The sequence below is a fragment of the Lathyrus oleraceus genome, chromosome 7 (genome assembly GCF_024323335.1).
Source record: "Lathyrus oleraceus cultivar Zhongwan6 chromosome 7, CAAS_Psat_ZW6_1.0, whole genome shotgun sequence".
NCBI classification, from domain to species: Eukaryota; Viridiplantae; Streptophyta; class Magnoliopsida; order Fabales; family Fabaceae; genus Lathyrus; species Lathyrus oleraceus.
This window is the reverse complement of record NC_066585.1, coordinates 272419678-272432499: the sequence shown is the minus strand read 5'-3', so window position 1 is coordinate 272432499 and position 12822 is coordinate 272419678. Positions and strand designations below refer to the sequence as shown.

Below are 12822 nucleotides of genomic sequence, written 5' to 3'. Positions count from 1 at the left end.
TAGACTTATGTAGAAATCACAACTATCTGAGGCCAGTCAATAATAATGTAGGCAACAAACACAAGTTAGGAGTCTTGATTAGTGAACCAAGTCCCAACAACTTGCCATGCCAAAAAGAAAAAGAGAATTGATCTTGTATTGGTTTAAGCCTTTTGCATGATTTAGAAGACAACCTATCCTTAATGCAAAGTCATTCACTTGATCAATTGATCAAGATGAATTAGATTTGAATCAAGGAAGGTTAAATCTCCCTAATCAATGCTAACTTATCAACCTTCAACTCATTGATCAAAAAGAAAAGAAGAAGAAGAAGAAGGAGATGAATAAGAGAAATGGAAATGACAAAATGGTAAAAGAAATATAAGTGCATTAAATGGAACATCATGTACCAATCCTCATATGTTGACCAATAACATTGAAAGTCAAGGTCAAACAATCAAAAACAGAAGTGAGATGAAGATTGGAAGTCAAGAAATGAATAAACTATTTTTGGCATTTTTTAATATTAAAAATAAACTTGAATTAAAATAAATGGAAAGGTCAAACTTCAAAACTACTTCAAATCAACCTTGAAGGGTCCAAGTAATTTATCCTAAGTTCAACAAGGTCAAACAAAGTTTGACAAAAAATTTCAGCATTTTTAAAAGTCAGAAACTATTTTTAATCAATTAAAAATGAATAAAAATAACCTAATTGAACTAAAATCTCAAATAAATCTCAAATCAATTCAAAATTTGATGAGAATATTTTTCATAGATCCATCATCATTCAAATAGGCTAGGAAGATATTTTTGTATTTTTTGAATATCAAAAACTATTTAAAATGAATTAAAAATAACTAGAAAAGAGAAAATTCACAAAAAATATCAAGTGACAAAATAAAAAACATTAAAAATCAGAAATAGAAACTAGAATTTATTTGGGAAATAATGCAATTGGTCCCATAATTTTTGGATAAAAAATGAGAGAGATATGATTTTTTGAAATAAAAGGAATTAAAGAAAATAAAAAACAGAAATTATAAAAATGCAAAAAAAGGAGGAGCGTTAGATCTGAGCTCATTAATTGAGCTGGCAGATCACACGCTCCTAAGGCGCGCGCCTATGATGGTCTCTGGTCAATGCGTGCGCATGGGAAAGAATTAAAAGTAATAACAATGAATTATCCTGATTGAATCTGGAAAATGGATCAAACGGTCCAGATTTAAACTGGAGATGATGAAGCCACCGGAGTCACCGTCTTCTCCGGTGAGCTTCCAGATTCCGGTCAAAATGCAGAAATTCAAAAGGCAACCAAAACGTGCAATCTATACATCAATAGAAAGCTGGGATGATGTACATCATCCCTATACCATCCATTTTCATTCTAGATCTCTATGATTTGAGAAATCAGAAGTTGAAAAATCTGGTGTTCATCATGAACTCAATGAATTGCAAAAATTAAAAGCATAAACATGATGCCTCTATTGAGAGGACTTCAGCCAACACAAAATCATATCCAATAGGTCAAAGGATTAGGAGAATCGAAGAAAATACCAGTTGGAGTGTAAGCTTGAGTTCTGGTGATTTGAGCTTGAAACCTTGCTTGCTTTATCAAAACAGAAGTTCAATGAAGTGTATGGTGAAGGTCTAGAAGCACTAGATCTAAGAATACAACCAGATGAAGCTGAATTCTAGATCTGAAAATTTTAAGAGAAATGAAACTTGCTTCTTTAGTGATGGTTAGGGAATGAATTCTGCAACATTTCAGGTTGAAATTGGGGTGTGAAATGGAGGGAATGAAGTCTCTATTTATAGAGAAAGTGGGAAGGAAGGTGAGGAATGATTCGTGTGCATGGCATGTGAAGCTTCATTGCATGGGCTTGCATGATCATGCACAAGGCCCAAAAACAATGCCAAATGAACTCTGAGCAATAGCCAAAGGGAATTGGACGTGTAGCTTGCAAGGCAAATGCTCATGTAACAAGATTTCAAGTGAATTCTCCAATTGTACCTAAACAATCATCCCTTCGAAAGTACCATTTAGAAAATCCAAGCATAGGCATATGGGTAATGGTTGGAAAGGTATTTGTATGAGGAACAAATGTTATGTTGGACAAAAACTCATTTGGAGTGTGGAAATTTATGAAATGTGAGTTTAAAGTGTGATGTGCAAAACATGTTAAGGCAAAGTTTCTAAAATTGGCCAACTTTCAAGCCCTTCTGTTTTGATGATGCAAGCTTTAAATGGAAAAACCTCCAACATCAAAGTTGTAGATCTTTTCAAGACAATCAAAAAAATGGACTTAAATTTTGCATCATTTGGATTTTTGATGAAGAAGTTATGGGCACTTGAAGTTGGACTTTTTTGACTTTTAATGCCTTTGACCCAAAAGGACCTACAATGTCTTGCATTATCACATGTGTTTCCTTTGAGATTTTGAAATTTTGTTCAACATAACATTTGAATTAGACATCTTAAGCTTTACAATTCATTTGATCCCACCTCAAAATCCTAAAAAATGAATGAGTTATGTCCTTGGGAAGTTGACCCAAAATTAGGGTTTCAATCAAAATGACCTATAATGTATTGGAATGGCAGATGGTTTTACAAGCTTCAAATCAAATTTTGATGAAAATGAAAGTTATTCATATTGTCCTTAAGAACACTTTTGATTTTGGAACCATCTTCATTTGACCAACACATCAAAAGTTAGGTCTCAGTGCACTTCAAAATAGTTAGATGAATTGACTGATCAACTTTTCAAGTCCACAACTCATACCTTGATGAATTGATGATTGAGGATACTCAAATAAGTTCAAATATGCATTAAATTAAGAGTTAAAGAACTTCCCTTGATTTTATTTGACCATGGGCTGAGTTTGCTTCATGAGCAAGGCATTGTGGTGCATAAATGGATTAGGGTTTCTTTGAAGAACAAGGCCTCAAACCCTTTGACTTGCTTTGATCAAAATGATGAATTGAGATGCTAGGGAGGCATATTTGATGGATGAGAGCCTTGGGAACCATTACCATGCTTGCTTTCATCTTTTCTTGGGTATGTCTTTGTACCAATGACCTCCTAGAAGCTTTTGACCTTGTGATTGCTCAAGCTACAAACAAAAGATGTTAGTGACATATTTTTGTGCTTTTGGTTAGTAAATAAAATGGGAAAAGCAATGATATACAATTCAAGCATGCTTGGTGATCTCAAACCACTCTCAAGAGATCCCACCCAAAGGCAAAGGGAACCAAGATGCTCAATGATCCTCGAGGCTATGCAATGCAAAGTTATGATGCCCTGAGGGATCTTAGGGACAAAATTGGGGTCTTACATATACCTATTGGAAATTTAACAGAATGATCAGCTAGTTATAGAGACATCTTCGTTGGTTTTAGTTCTCCTAAATTGAGTTTCTTGCATGTGGATAAAGGCATTAAACTAACATTGGCTCCTAAGTCGCACAGAGTCTTATCTATGATAAATTTTCCGATTACACATGGTATGGAAAAACTACCTGGGTCATTCAACTTAGGAGGCATGTTGTTTTGAATAATAGCGCTACACTCAGTAGTAAGCATAATAGTTTCATCATCCTCAAGCTTTTTCTTATTAGATAAGATATCTTTAAGGATTTAGCATATGAAGGCATTTGCATAATGGCTTTTGTGAATGGTATAATGATATTAAGCTGCTTCAGAAGTTCTGCGAATTTCTTAAATTGTCCTTCATTTTTGGACTTAGTAAATCTTTGAGGATAAGGTATGGGTGGTTTATATGGTGGCGGAGGCACATAAAGTGTTTCTATATCTTCTGCTTCTCCATTTTTGTCTTCCTTTCCGTCATTGGTTGGTTCGTTTACCTTTTCAGTTCCTTTACCAGAGTTTTGATACATGGCTGGATTTTGGAGTCTTGGGTCAACCGATTCATCTAATTCTGTCCCACTTTGCAATGTGATAGCATTAACATGACCTTTTGGGTTTGGTTGTGGTTGACCAAGAAATGCTCTAGTTAGGGCTGCTATTGTTGCTTGTTGTTAGGCTACTTGGGAAATTTGGGTTTCTAACATTTTGTTATGGGTAACCATAGCATCAAGTTTACTTGACAATTGTTTCATCAATTCACCCGTATGAGCATTTTGATTTGCGAAATCTTTGTTTTGTTGAGCTTGAGCATCCATAAATTTTTCCATCACGATCTCTAGATTTGACTTTCTAGGTGCTTGTGGAGCAACAGGGGCTCCTTTCAAATAACCAGGTGGAATAGCAGGTGCTGGGTTTGAAGGAAACAAAGCATTGTTGTTTTCGTAAGAAAAATTTAGATGATTTCTCCAGCCAGGGTTGTAAGTGTTGGAATATGGGTTTCCTTGAGCGTAATTTACTTGGTCGGTAGGAATACCAGGGAATAATTGACAATCAACATTAGTGTGCCCAGGGGTTCCACACAATTCACAGTTTGGTGTTACTGCAACTACGGTAGCTGTTGGTGTTATGGCTAAGCTTCCTATCTTTTGAGTAAGCGCATCAACTTTAGCATTGACGTAGTCTATGCCATTAACTTCGTGCATTCCGCCTTTCGGAGTTGGTTTTTCGGTAGTAGCACGTTCACCTCCCCATTAGAAATGATTTCGAGCCATGTTCTTGATGAGTTCATAGGCTTCATCATATGGTTTGTCCATTAAAGCACCGCCAACTGTAGCGCTTAAATTCATTTTAGTGTTGTACAAAAGACCATTGTAGAAAGTAAGGATAATTAGCCATTGCTCAAGTCCATGGTGTAGACAAAGTCTCATCATGTCCTTGTATCTTTCTCAAGCGTTGAAAACAGATTCATTATCTTTTTTCTTAAATTCGTTGATTTGAGCTCTTAGCATATCCGTCTTGCTTGGTGGGGAATATTGGGATAAGAAGACTTTCTTCAACTTGTCCCATGTGGTTACAGAGTTTGAAGGCAGAGACTGTATCCAAGCTCTAGCTCTATCTCTTAAGGAAAAAGGGAAAAGACATAGTCTAATTGCTTCGGGACTGACACCATTTTCTTTCACTGTGTCCGCGTATTGCACAAACATTGACAAATGTAAGTTTGGATCGTCTGTAGGACTACCTAAAAATTGGTTTTGCTGAACGACTGATAACATTGAAGGTTTCAACTCGAAATCATTTTGGTTGATGGAAGGGGCAACAATGTTGTTGTGTGGTTCCTCCTGTGAAGGAACAACATAATACTTAAGAGGACAATTTTGTGGTCTTTCAGCCATAACTAGTTTAGATTATGATTTTTGTTTTGGAAAAGGAAGATTGTACTTAATACAGAAATTGTGAACTCGATGTTGTAAATTAATAAAACGCTCGACTTCGTCAACTGGTCGTTCTAGCTTTCCGCCTTGTGAGCGAGTGCTTGACATACAATTGACGATTTAGAAGGGTAAATAAAATAAAACTTGCCTTAGTCTATACTACGCAACAACGGAATCACAATATTGACTAAATTAGTCTCCGACAACGGCGCCAAAAACTTGATCGCGATGAACGTGTCTGTCGGATAATAACTACAAGTATATAGTTTATCAAGTAGTTTTAAAAGATTGTCGAACCCACAGAGACTAATAATCAAACTAATGTTATATATAGTTGCAATACAAAGCTAAGGCTAAAGGTTAAAATGATAGGAACGAAAAATATAAACGCTAATTACTAAAGGTTTGAAAATGTTGATAAAATGAGGCCGAAATATGGATTTCGTGCTCCTAAAGAACTTTGTAGAATTCGGGTGCTGATTATGATTAGATTAAGTTCCATATAAAATATTGATTTAAAGACTTCGTCTCACACTATCGCGCTATTAACTAAAACCGCACCTCCTAACCACATGATTTTGCTCTCGCTCGTCCATTTTAGTTAGAAAGCATATTTTGAAAACCAATGAGATCCTAAATGATACCTAAAGCGTTATCACTATTTTTAGGATCGATGCCTAGTTTCCAATATCTGGTTCCCTCCTCACACTCTCACGCTATCAGCTATAACCTTAGTTTGTTCTTCACTCTCATGTCAAACCAATGAAACATGCAATTGGAAACTAAAACCAAAACAAAGTTTAATCATAATTCTGCGCCTATTGTTTCTAATGAGTATCGTTTGTAACGACAGTTCTCATACGTTGGACTCACACAAATTTAGCAAGACATAACTATAATCATAAATAACACGATTCAAGAAATTATACTTAAAACTAACATATCATATAATACAGTAACAGTAATAACAAGCATAAATAATAAAACGGTAAGAACCTGGAATTAAAGAAATGAAGGCTTTGAATTGAAATGAAAATGCCGACATGCTTGTTCTTGATCCAAGAGTAAAATGTAAATGAAAAGAAATCAAGTGTGACAATCCCTCGATGTGAGTTATTGTCACTTTTACAGGTAAATCTATGCCTAAGACTACGAAGCAAGTTCGATAAAGCTTCTACACAACTTGGATGCCTTTGAAACAACCCGATGAGTTCTATTTGTAGAGCTTTCCCCTTGTAACTTCCTCTATTCTTGCCAACAAAGTGGAGGGAAAAGAAAATGGGAAAAAGAATTTAGAAACTGTTGCCACGCAGAAAACTGCTTCGACAAGATAATGGCGAACGCCAGTGCCTTGGTCATTAAATGACGTGGCATGCCAGGACTATGGCGAACGCCATATGCACACGGTGAACACCATATCAATAGAATGGGCAAAATCTTGTTCTTTTGCTACTCTTTTTCTCATTTTCCAATTTGCTTTAGAATCCACACTGAATCTAGCTGAGAAATGCAAAACGAATAAAAATGAACTAAAAGGTGATAAAACATATTGAACTAAATATGAATAACATGCGATATAAGCCTAAAAACATAATACGGTTTCTCATTATCAGCAAGCTCAAGTGTTTGTATTTCATTCAAAACACTTATAAATATTCGAACATTTTCGCAAACAAATTGAAAGAAAAAGACTACCTGAGTGAAATGTCTAATCACAGTTCCAAGTATTAGTCCAAAGTGGTAATCGCTTGTAAGTCATCATCGTCTTTGAAGTCTAAAACATACTCAAACAAAATCAAACATAATTCCCCGCTCCCGTGCGATCATAAACTTTTTACAAAAGAACATTGTTTAGCCTGTTTTAATGCGAATACAAACTAGCGTTTAAGCATCCACCGTAAGAAAACAAGCCAATGTTTAACCGTTAGAATGCAATCTGAACACTTATTCAATAAGACAAACCAAAAAACCGTAGCATTCACCTAGAACTACATAACTTTGAACTCCTCAATGTACCTGATGATACGTGTGAGCAAGACTCACAATCTTGTCAAACACTTTAATAACAAAAATTTGCAACCTCTTTTCTTTTATTTTTTACACTTTTTGTCACACGAATAAAACAATTAACATAATCTAACATTCTATCACAAGTTTAACTAAAAGGTTCATGTTGAGTACAATGAACGTGATGGATGCTAATAGCTTCCCCTTGCGTAATTGATTCCCAAACCCGAATATGGTTGTGACGACCATCTTCTTTTTCTTTTTGGATTTTATTTATATTTTCCCTTTCCTCTTTTGAAATAAATAAAGTTCGAAGGCGACTCTGTTCGAATCAATTTTCCACAGACGCGCGAACGCTTTGCGAAGGATCATATTTTTTTTAGATGTGACACCTATCGATTGGTTAACTTAAGTCAAGAGTCCTTGTGACACGAATTGAGTGTCACTTCCATTTACTATGTTTACTAAACTCGTTTTTGACCTCTGTGCGACAATGGATCAAATTGACGTTGTTGTCGGGGACTCTTTGTTGGTTTACTTTTGTTTTTGTTTTTTGAATTTCGGGGAATCTTTGTTTCAAATTGCACATAATTTTTTTCTCCATAAATTCAGGAATAACTCAACAAACAGTTTCTAAACTTTTCCCAAATTCAGGAATAACTCAAACAACAAACACTTTCTAAACTGCTCATAATTTTGTTTTTATTTATTTATTCATTTTCTGTTTTAATATTTACAAAAAGAATCCAATTTTTTTAGAGTCTTATTTTGATTTTATTTTATTTTTATTGATATTTCTAGATTTTTATTTTGTTTTATTTTATTTTAATCATTTTTCATTTTCCAATAGTTTCTCATTAGAGCTTTGTTGGAATTTTTGTAATTATTACATTGATGACTCATGATGCATGACTATCAGTGATTCTGATTATGTGTTCTCCCATAATTTCTTTGATTCTACTTTTTGAGTCCGATTATTATAATATGGATGACCAAAGAACTTTAAGAGAACTTGTTGCACTGGATGTGAATTATAATGCACTTTGTATTGAGTATCCTAAAGTTGCTGCACCTTTTGAATCGAATTTTTTTAATACACTTGTTGCTAAGGTTTAGTGCGCTTGCAGGTGAGGATCCGCATAAGGATCTGAAAGAATTACAATTTGTATGTTCTACACCATTGAGGCCTCAAGGAATTACCGAAGATCATGTCAAGCTAAGAGCCTTTCTATCCTCACTACAAGGTGTTGCGAAAGATTGGTTGTGTTATCTCGAGTCAAATTATGTTACAAGCTGGAATAATTTGAAGAAAGTCTTCCTAAAAATATTTTTCTCTGCTTCGAGAGTTGCTTCGATCAGAAAAGAAATGTGTGGTATTAGACAGATTGACAATGAATCATTGGCCGAAAACTGTGAGAGATTCAAGTAGTTAGTGTCAAGTTGTCCTCACCACCAAATTTCTGAATAATTATTAATCTTTTAGTTTTAGGAAGGAATTTTATCTATGGAGATAAATATATTGGATACTTCTAGTGGATGAGCACTTGTTGATTAGACCCTAAGTGCAACTAAGACCTAAATTGAGAACATGACACTCAACTCCCAACAATTCACAACTAGAAATAATTATGTGGTCCTGATAAAAGGGTTGAATGAGATTCAAGCTTCTTCTTTCAACAAGGATTGAGAGACTATAATTGATGAACTTACTCCATTGGTGAGACAATTGGCAGTAGGAAAAACTCAAACAACAAGGTTATGTGGCATTTGCACTTCCCATGAACACCTGACATATACATATCCTACATTGCCAGATGGTGTAATGACTGATTTGCCTCAAGCATATGCAACAAACATTTATAAGCCTCAAAGCAATAATTAATAGAAATCATCCAAACCTTTTGCATGTGAATTCACCCACACAACAACAACCTAGGCCACCACCACAAAACACTCCACAAGTGACTACCTCTGCAGCTTTCAAACCTTCATTAAAGGATTTTGTCAAGCAAATGGCTGTACAAACTCTCCAATTTCAGCAATGAACAGATTCTAGTATTTAAAATTTAAAAGATACATATTGGACAACTTACCACTTCAATGAATGCCATGCAAGCTTCGGGATCCAACCAATTACTTGAGATCCAGAAAAAGGATTGAACCGGTTGAATCAACCCCAAAAATAAGTGACAAAGTTGTTGAGCCCACACATAATCCTGATTATGAAGTTGTTATTGATACTGAGAAAGAGAAAGAGTATGTATCAACATTTCCTTTCCTGCAGAGAGCAGTGAAAAATAAAAAGATGGATGAGGAAGATAAATATAAGGAGATATGAAGGTGACAGTAAATACTCCGCTTATTGATGTCATTAAGAAGGTTCCTAAATATGGGATATGCAAATCCTTTTGATCATATACGATATGCAAATCCTTTTGATCATTAATCCTCTAGAGTAAATTAACCTTCAATGATATTTTTGTCATAACGTCCGGAACTCAATCTTTAAACTTACGCGTGCATCTTTTTAAAGAAAAGTAAATGATAGCCTCAAATTTCTCTCTTTCTATTTAAATTATTTTAACACACCATTTATGACCCTCTAAGGCGTTTTTCCTAATTTTTGTTTACAAAATATTGTAATTTTAAAACATTGTGTTATTGAGATTCCAAATTGAGACGAATAAGAATGAATACTCATTTGATTAATAGAGCAAGTATGAAAATTTAGTGAAATGAACATCTAGAAATACATTCGTATATAATAAAATTATAACAATAGATAATCATTTAACACTTTACAATTGATTACACAAGAACAAAAATAAATAAAATAATTAATTTAATTATAAAATATTGAATAGCAATTGATTGTTTGTGATCAAGAAAGAATGTGTAGAATTAGTTGGGAGCAATGCAGATATGTCTAATGATTCCGGAGGATCCGGTTAATGGTTGAATATCCACCATGTTTATCATAGCAGCTGTAAAATCAGACTTGAAAGTTGTAGGATTTTGGCTGTATTGAGAAATGATAGAATTCGTAGATCCACCGCTGTATTGAGAAACTACATAAGTTGGTGCCAAATTTATCGAAGGTATCTAATTTACATTGTGAGTCGTGTCAGCTAAGGAAACACACTTGTGGGCGTTTCCCAATCGAGTTAACAAACGATCTTCATCCCCTTTTGCTTTCGTTCACACCGATGTTTGGAGTCCCTCGCGTATTGTCTCTATTCTTGAGTCTATGTATTTTGTAACCTTTATTGATGATTTTTCACGTTGCACGTAGTTATTTTTAATGAAGAATAAATCTGAATTATGTTCTATTTTTGAACAGTTCTATAAAGAAATAAGAACTCAATTCGGTGTGTCTATCCGTACCTTAAGAAGTGACAATGCCCGTGAATATTTATCCCAACAATTTCAAAATTTTATGTCAGTCAATGGTATTGTCCATCAAACATCTTTCCCTCACACACCTCAAAAAAATGGGGTAGCCGAACGCAAAAATTGGCATCTCGTAGAAACCACCCGAACCCTATTTCTCCATGGAAATGTTCCACTTAGATTTTTTGGGGATGTTATTCTAACGACATGTTACCTTATAAATCAGATGCCTTTCTCTTTCCTTAACAATAAAATCCCTAGTTCAATCCTTTTTCCCAATTCCCCACTTCACCCAATTCCTCCCTGAGTCTCCGGGTCCACATGTTTTATACACAATCTTTCTCATGATCTTGATAAACTATCAGTTTGATCACTAAAGTGTGTCTTTCTTGGTTATTATTGATCCCAAAAAGATTATTATTATTATTCACATACTCTACAATGGTACCCCGTATCGACCGATGTTACCTTCTTCGAGTCTGTTCCATATTTCGAGTCCAAACACATAACTCTAGAATCCATTCAAGAAAGTACTCTCACGCCTTTTCTGGTAGTTATTAATGTCCCACCTACCATTATCCCCCATCAGTCTAGGGATCTTTACCCCCACTCTCGACCACTTCAAACATATCGGCGTCTTCACCCAATGTCTGTTGTCCATGCCCCTAAGGTCATTGCAGAAGCTCCTCCGATGCCTTCGTCATCATCGGATCTGATACTACAACGCGAGTTCGATCTTCTGATTACCCTTCGAAAATGTATACGTCAAACACGAAGTCCTTCTCCACATTATATTTATTTATCTTATCATCGTTGCAGTATACTTGTTTGTCTTCTGTTTCTATTCCTAAAACTCTAGGTGAAGCATTATCTCACCCTGAGTGGAGGCAAACAATGATGGATGAAATGTGTGCTCTTCAAAGCAGTGGTACCTGGGAACTTGTTCCTCTATCCCATGAGAAATCTTTAGTAAGTTGTCGTTGGCTTTATACAGTGAAGGTTGGTCCAGATGGAAAAGTATTGAACCAGTTGAATCAACCCTAAAAATAAGTAAAAAAGTTGTTGAGCCCACACCTAGTCCTGATTCTGAAGTTGTTGTTGATACTGAGAAAGATAAAGATAAATAAAATGTCTAGAACCATTGTGAATCATCTCTTGATTGATCTCCTTGCATTGAGGGCCGTAAACCCTAGATGTGAGCCTAATGAGGCATTGGTGGACACACACACTACCTACAAAAACAACAAACTATACATGGGTATATTTTTGGTATTTTGGTTAGTTAATAATGAAAAACAAAGTATGATACAATCAAAATGTGCTTGGTGATCTCTCCCAATGCAAACCCAATGAATGAGGAGGAAGGAGGATGCCAAGGTATGATCCCAAAGCTAATGCACATGATGAGATAGCATGAGGGATCTTAGGGTCAAAATTGGGGTCTTACACCAACACTTGCTTTGCTGCAGAGAGCAGTGAAAAATAAAAAGATGGATGAGGAACTTAAAGATGACAATAAACATTCCACTTCTTGATGTTATTAAGCAGGTTCCCAAATATGTAAAATTTCTGAAAGAGTTGTGCACACACAAAGGATATTAAAGGAAAATGAAAGAGTGAACATGAGACAAAACGTTTCAACTTTCATTCGACCCATGCATTTATTTGTAAAAGCCAAAATGGGCCAGAATGTTTTGTCTCTCACTCAGACCATGCCCTAAAAGTGAAAAGATTCAGGAAACTTTTCTATTCCACGAACTATTGGGGATACCAAGTTTGAAAATTGCATATTAGATTTAGTTGGTACTGACAAAGGTTTAATCGAGTGTAAAATATCTAAGCTCTGAAAAACACTCCATTTATGCACATAAAAAGCATCTATTTAAATCATACAAAGAACAAGATTTGAGACTAATAACAAATTCTCATTTGTTTTATAGAGCAAGATTTCACACTTTCAACTTTGAAATCAAAATTCAAGCTTTCACATAAGAGTGTTAGCAAATCCAACATCTGTATCACTTGCGTTATATACTATGTCACGAAATGTAAAGCATTGAACTTGTTCTGTTTTGGGCTAACTTAAGTTAAAATCAAATTGATCAATATTAATTTTTCTTATACATAGATGTTTGCAAATTAATCATTC

General features: G+C 35.0%; 1 protein-coding gene across 1 annotated transcript; it reads right to left on the bottom strand.

Moving 5' to 3' along the window:
- Positions 1–4790: 4790 nt before the first annotated feature.
- LOC127103395 (uncharacterized) lies at positions 4791–5237 on the bottom strand. Its single transcript, XM_051040659.1, has one exon. The coding sequence runs from the start codon at positions 5235–5237 to the stop codon at positions 4791–4793; it is 447 nt and encodes a 148-aa protein (XP_050896616.1).
- Between the last annotated feature and the right edge of the window lie 7585 nt (positions 5238–12822).

Bases quoted from the DNA above. Each gene is read 5' to 3' on its own strand.
- LOC127103395 (XM_051040659.1), bottom strand. From the start codon at position 5,237: ATGGCTGAAAGACCACAAAATTGTCCTCTTAAGTATTATGTTGTTCCT.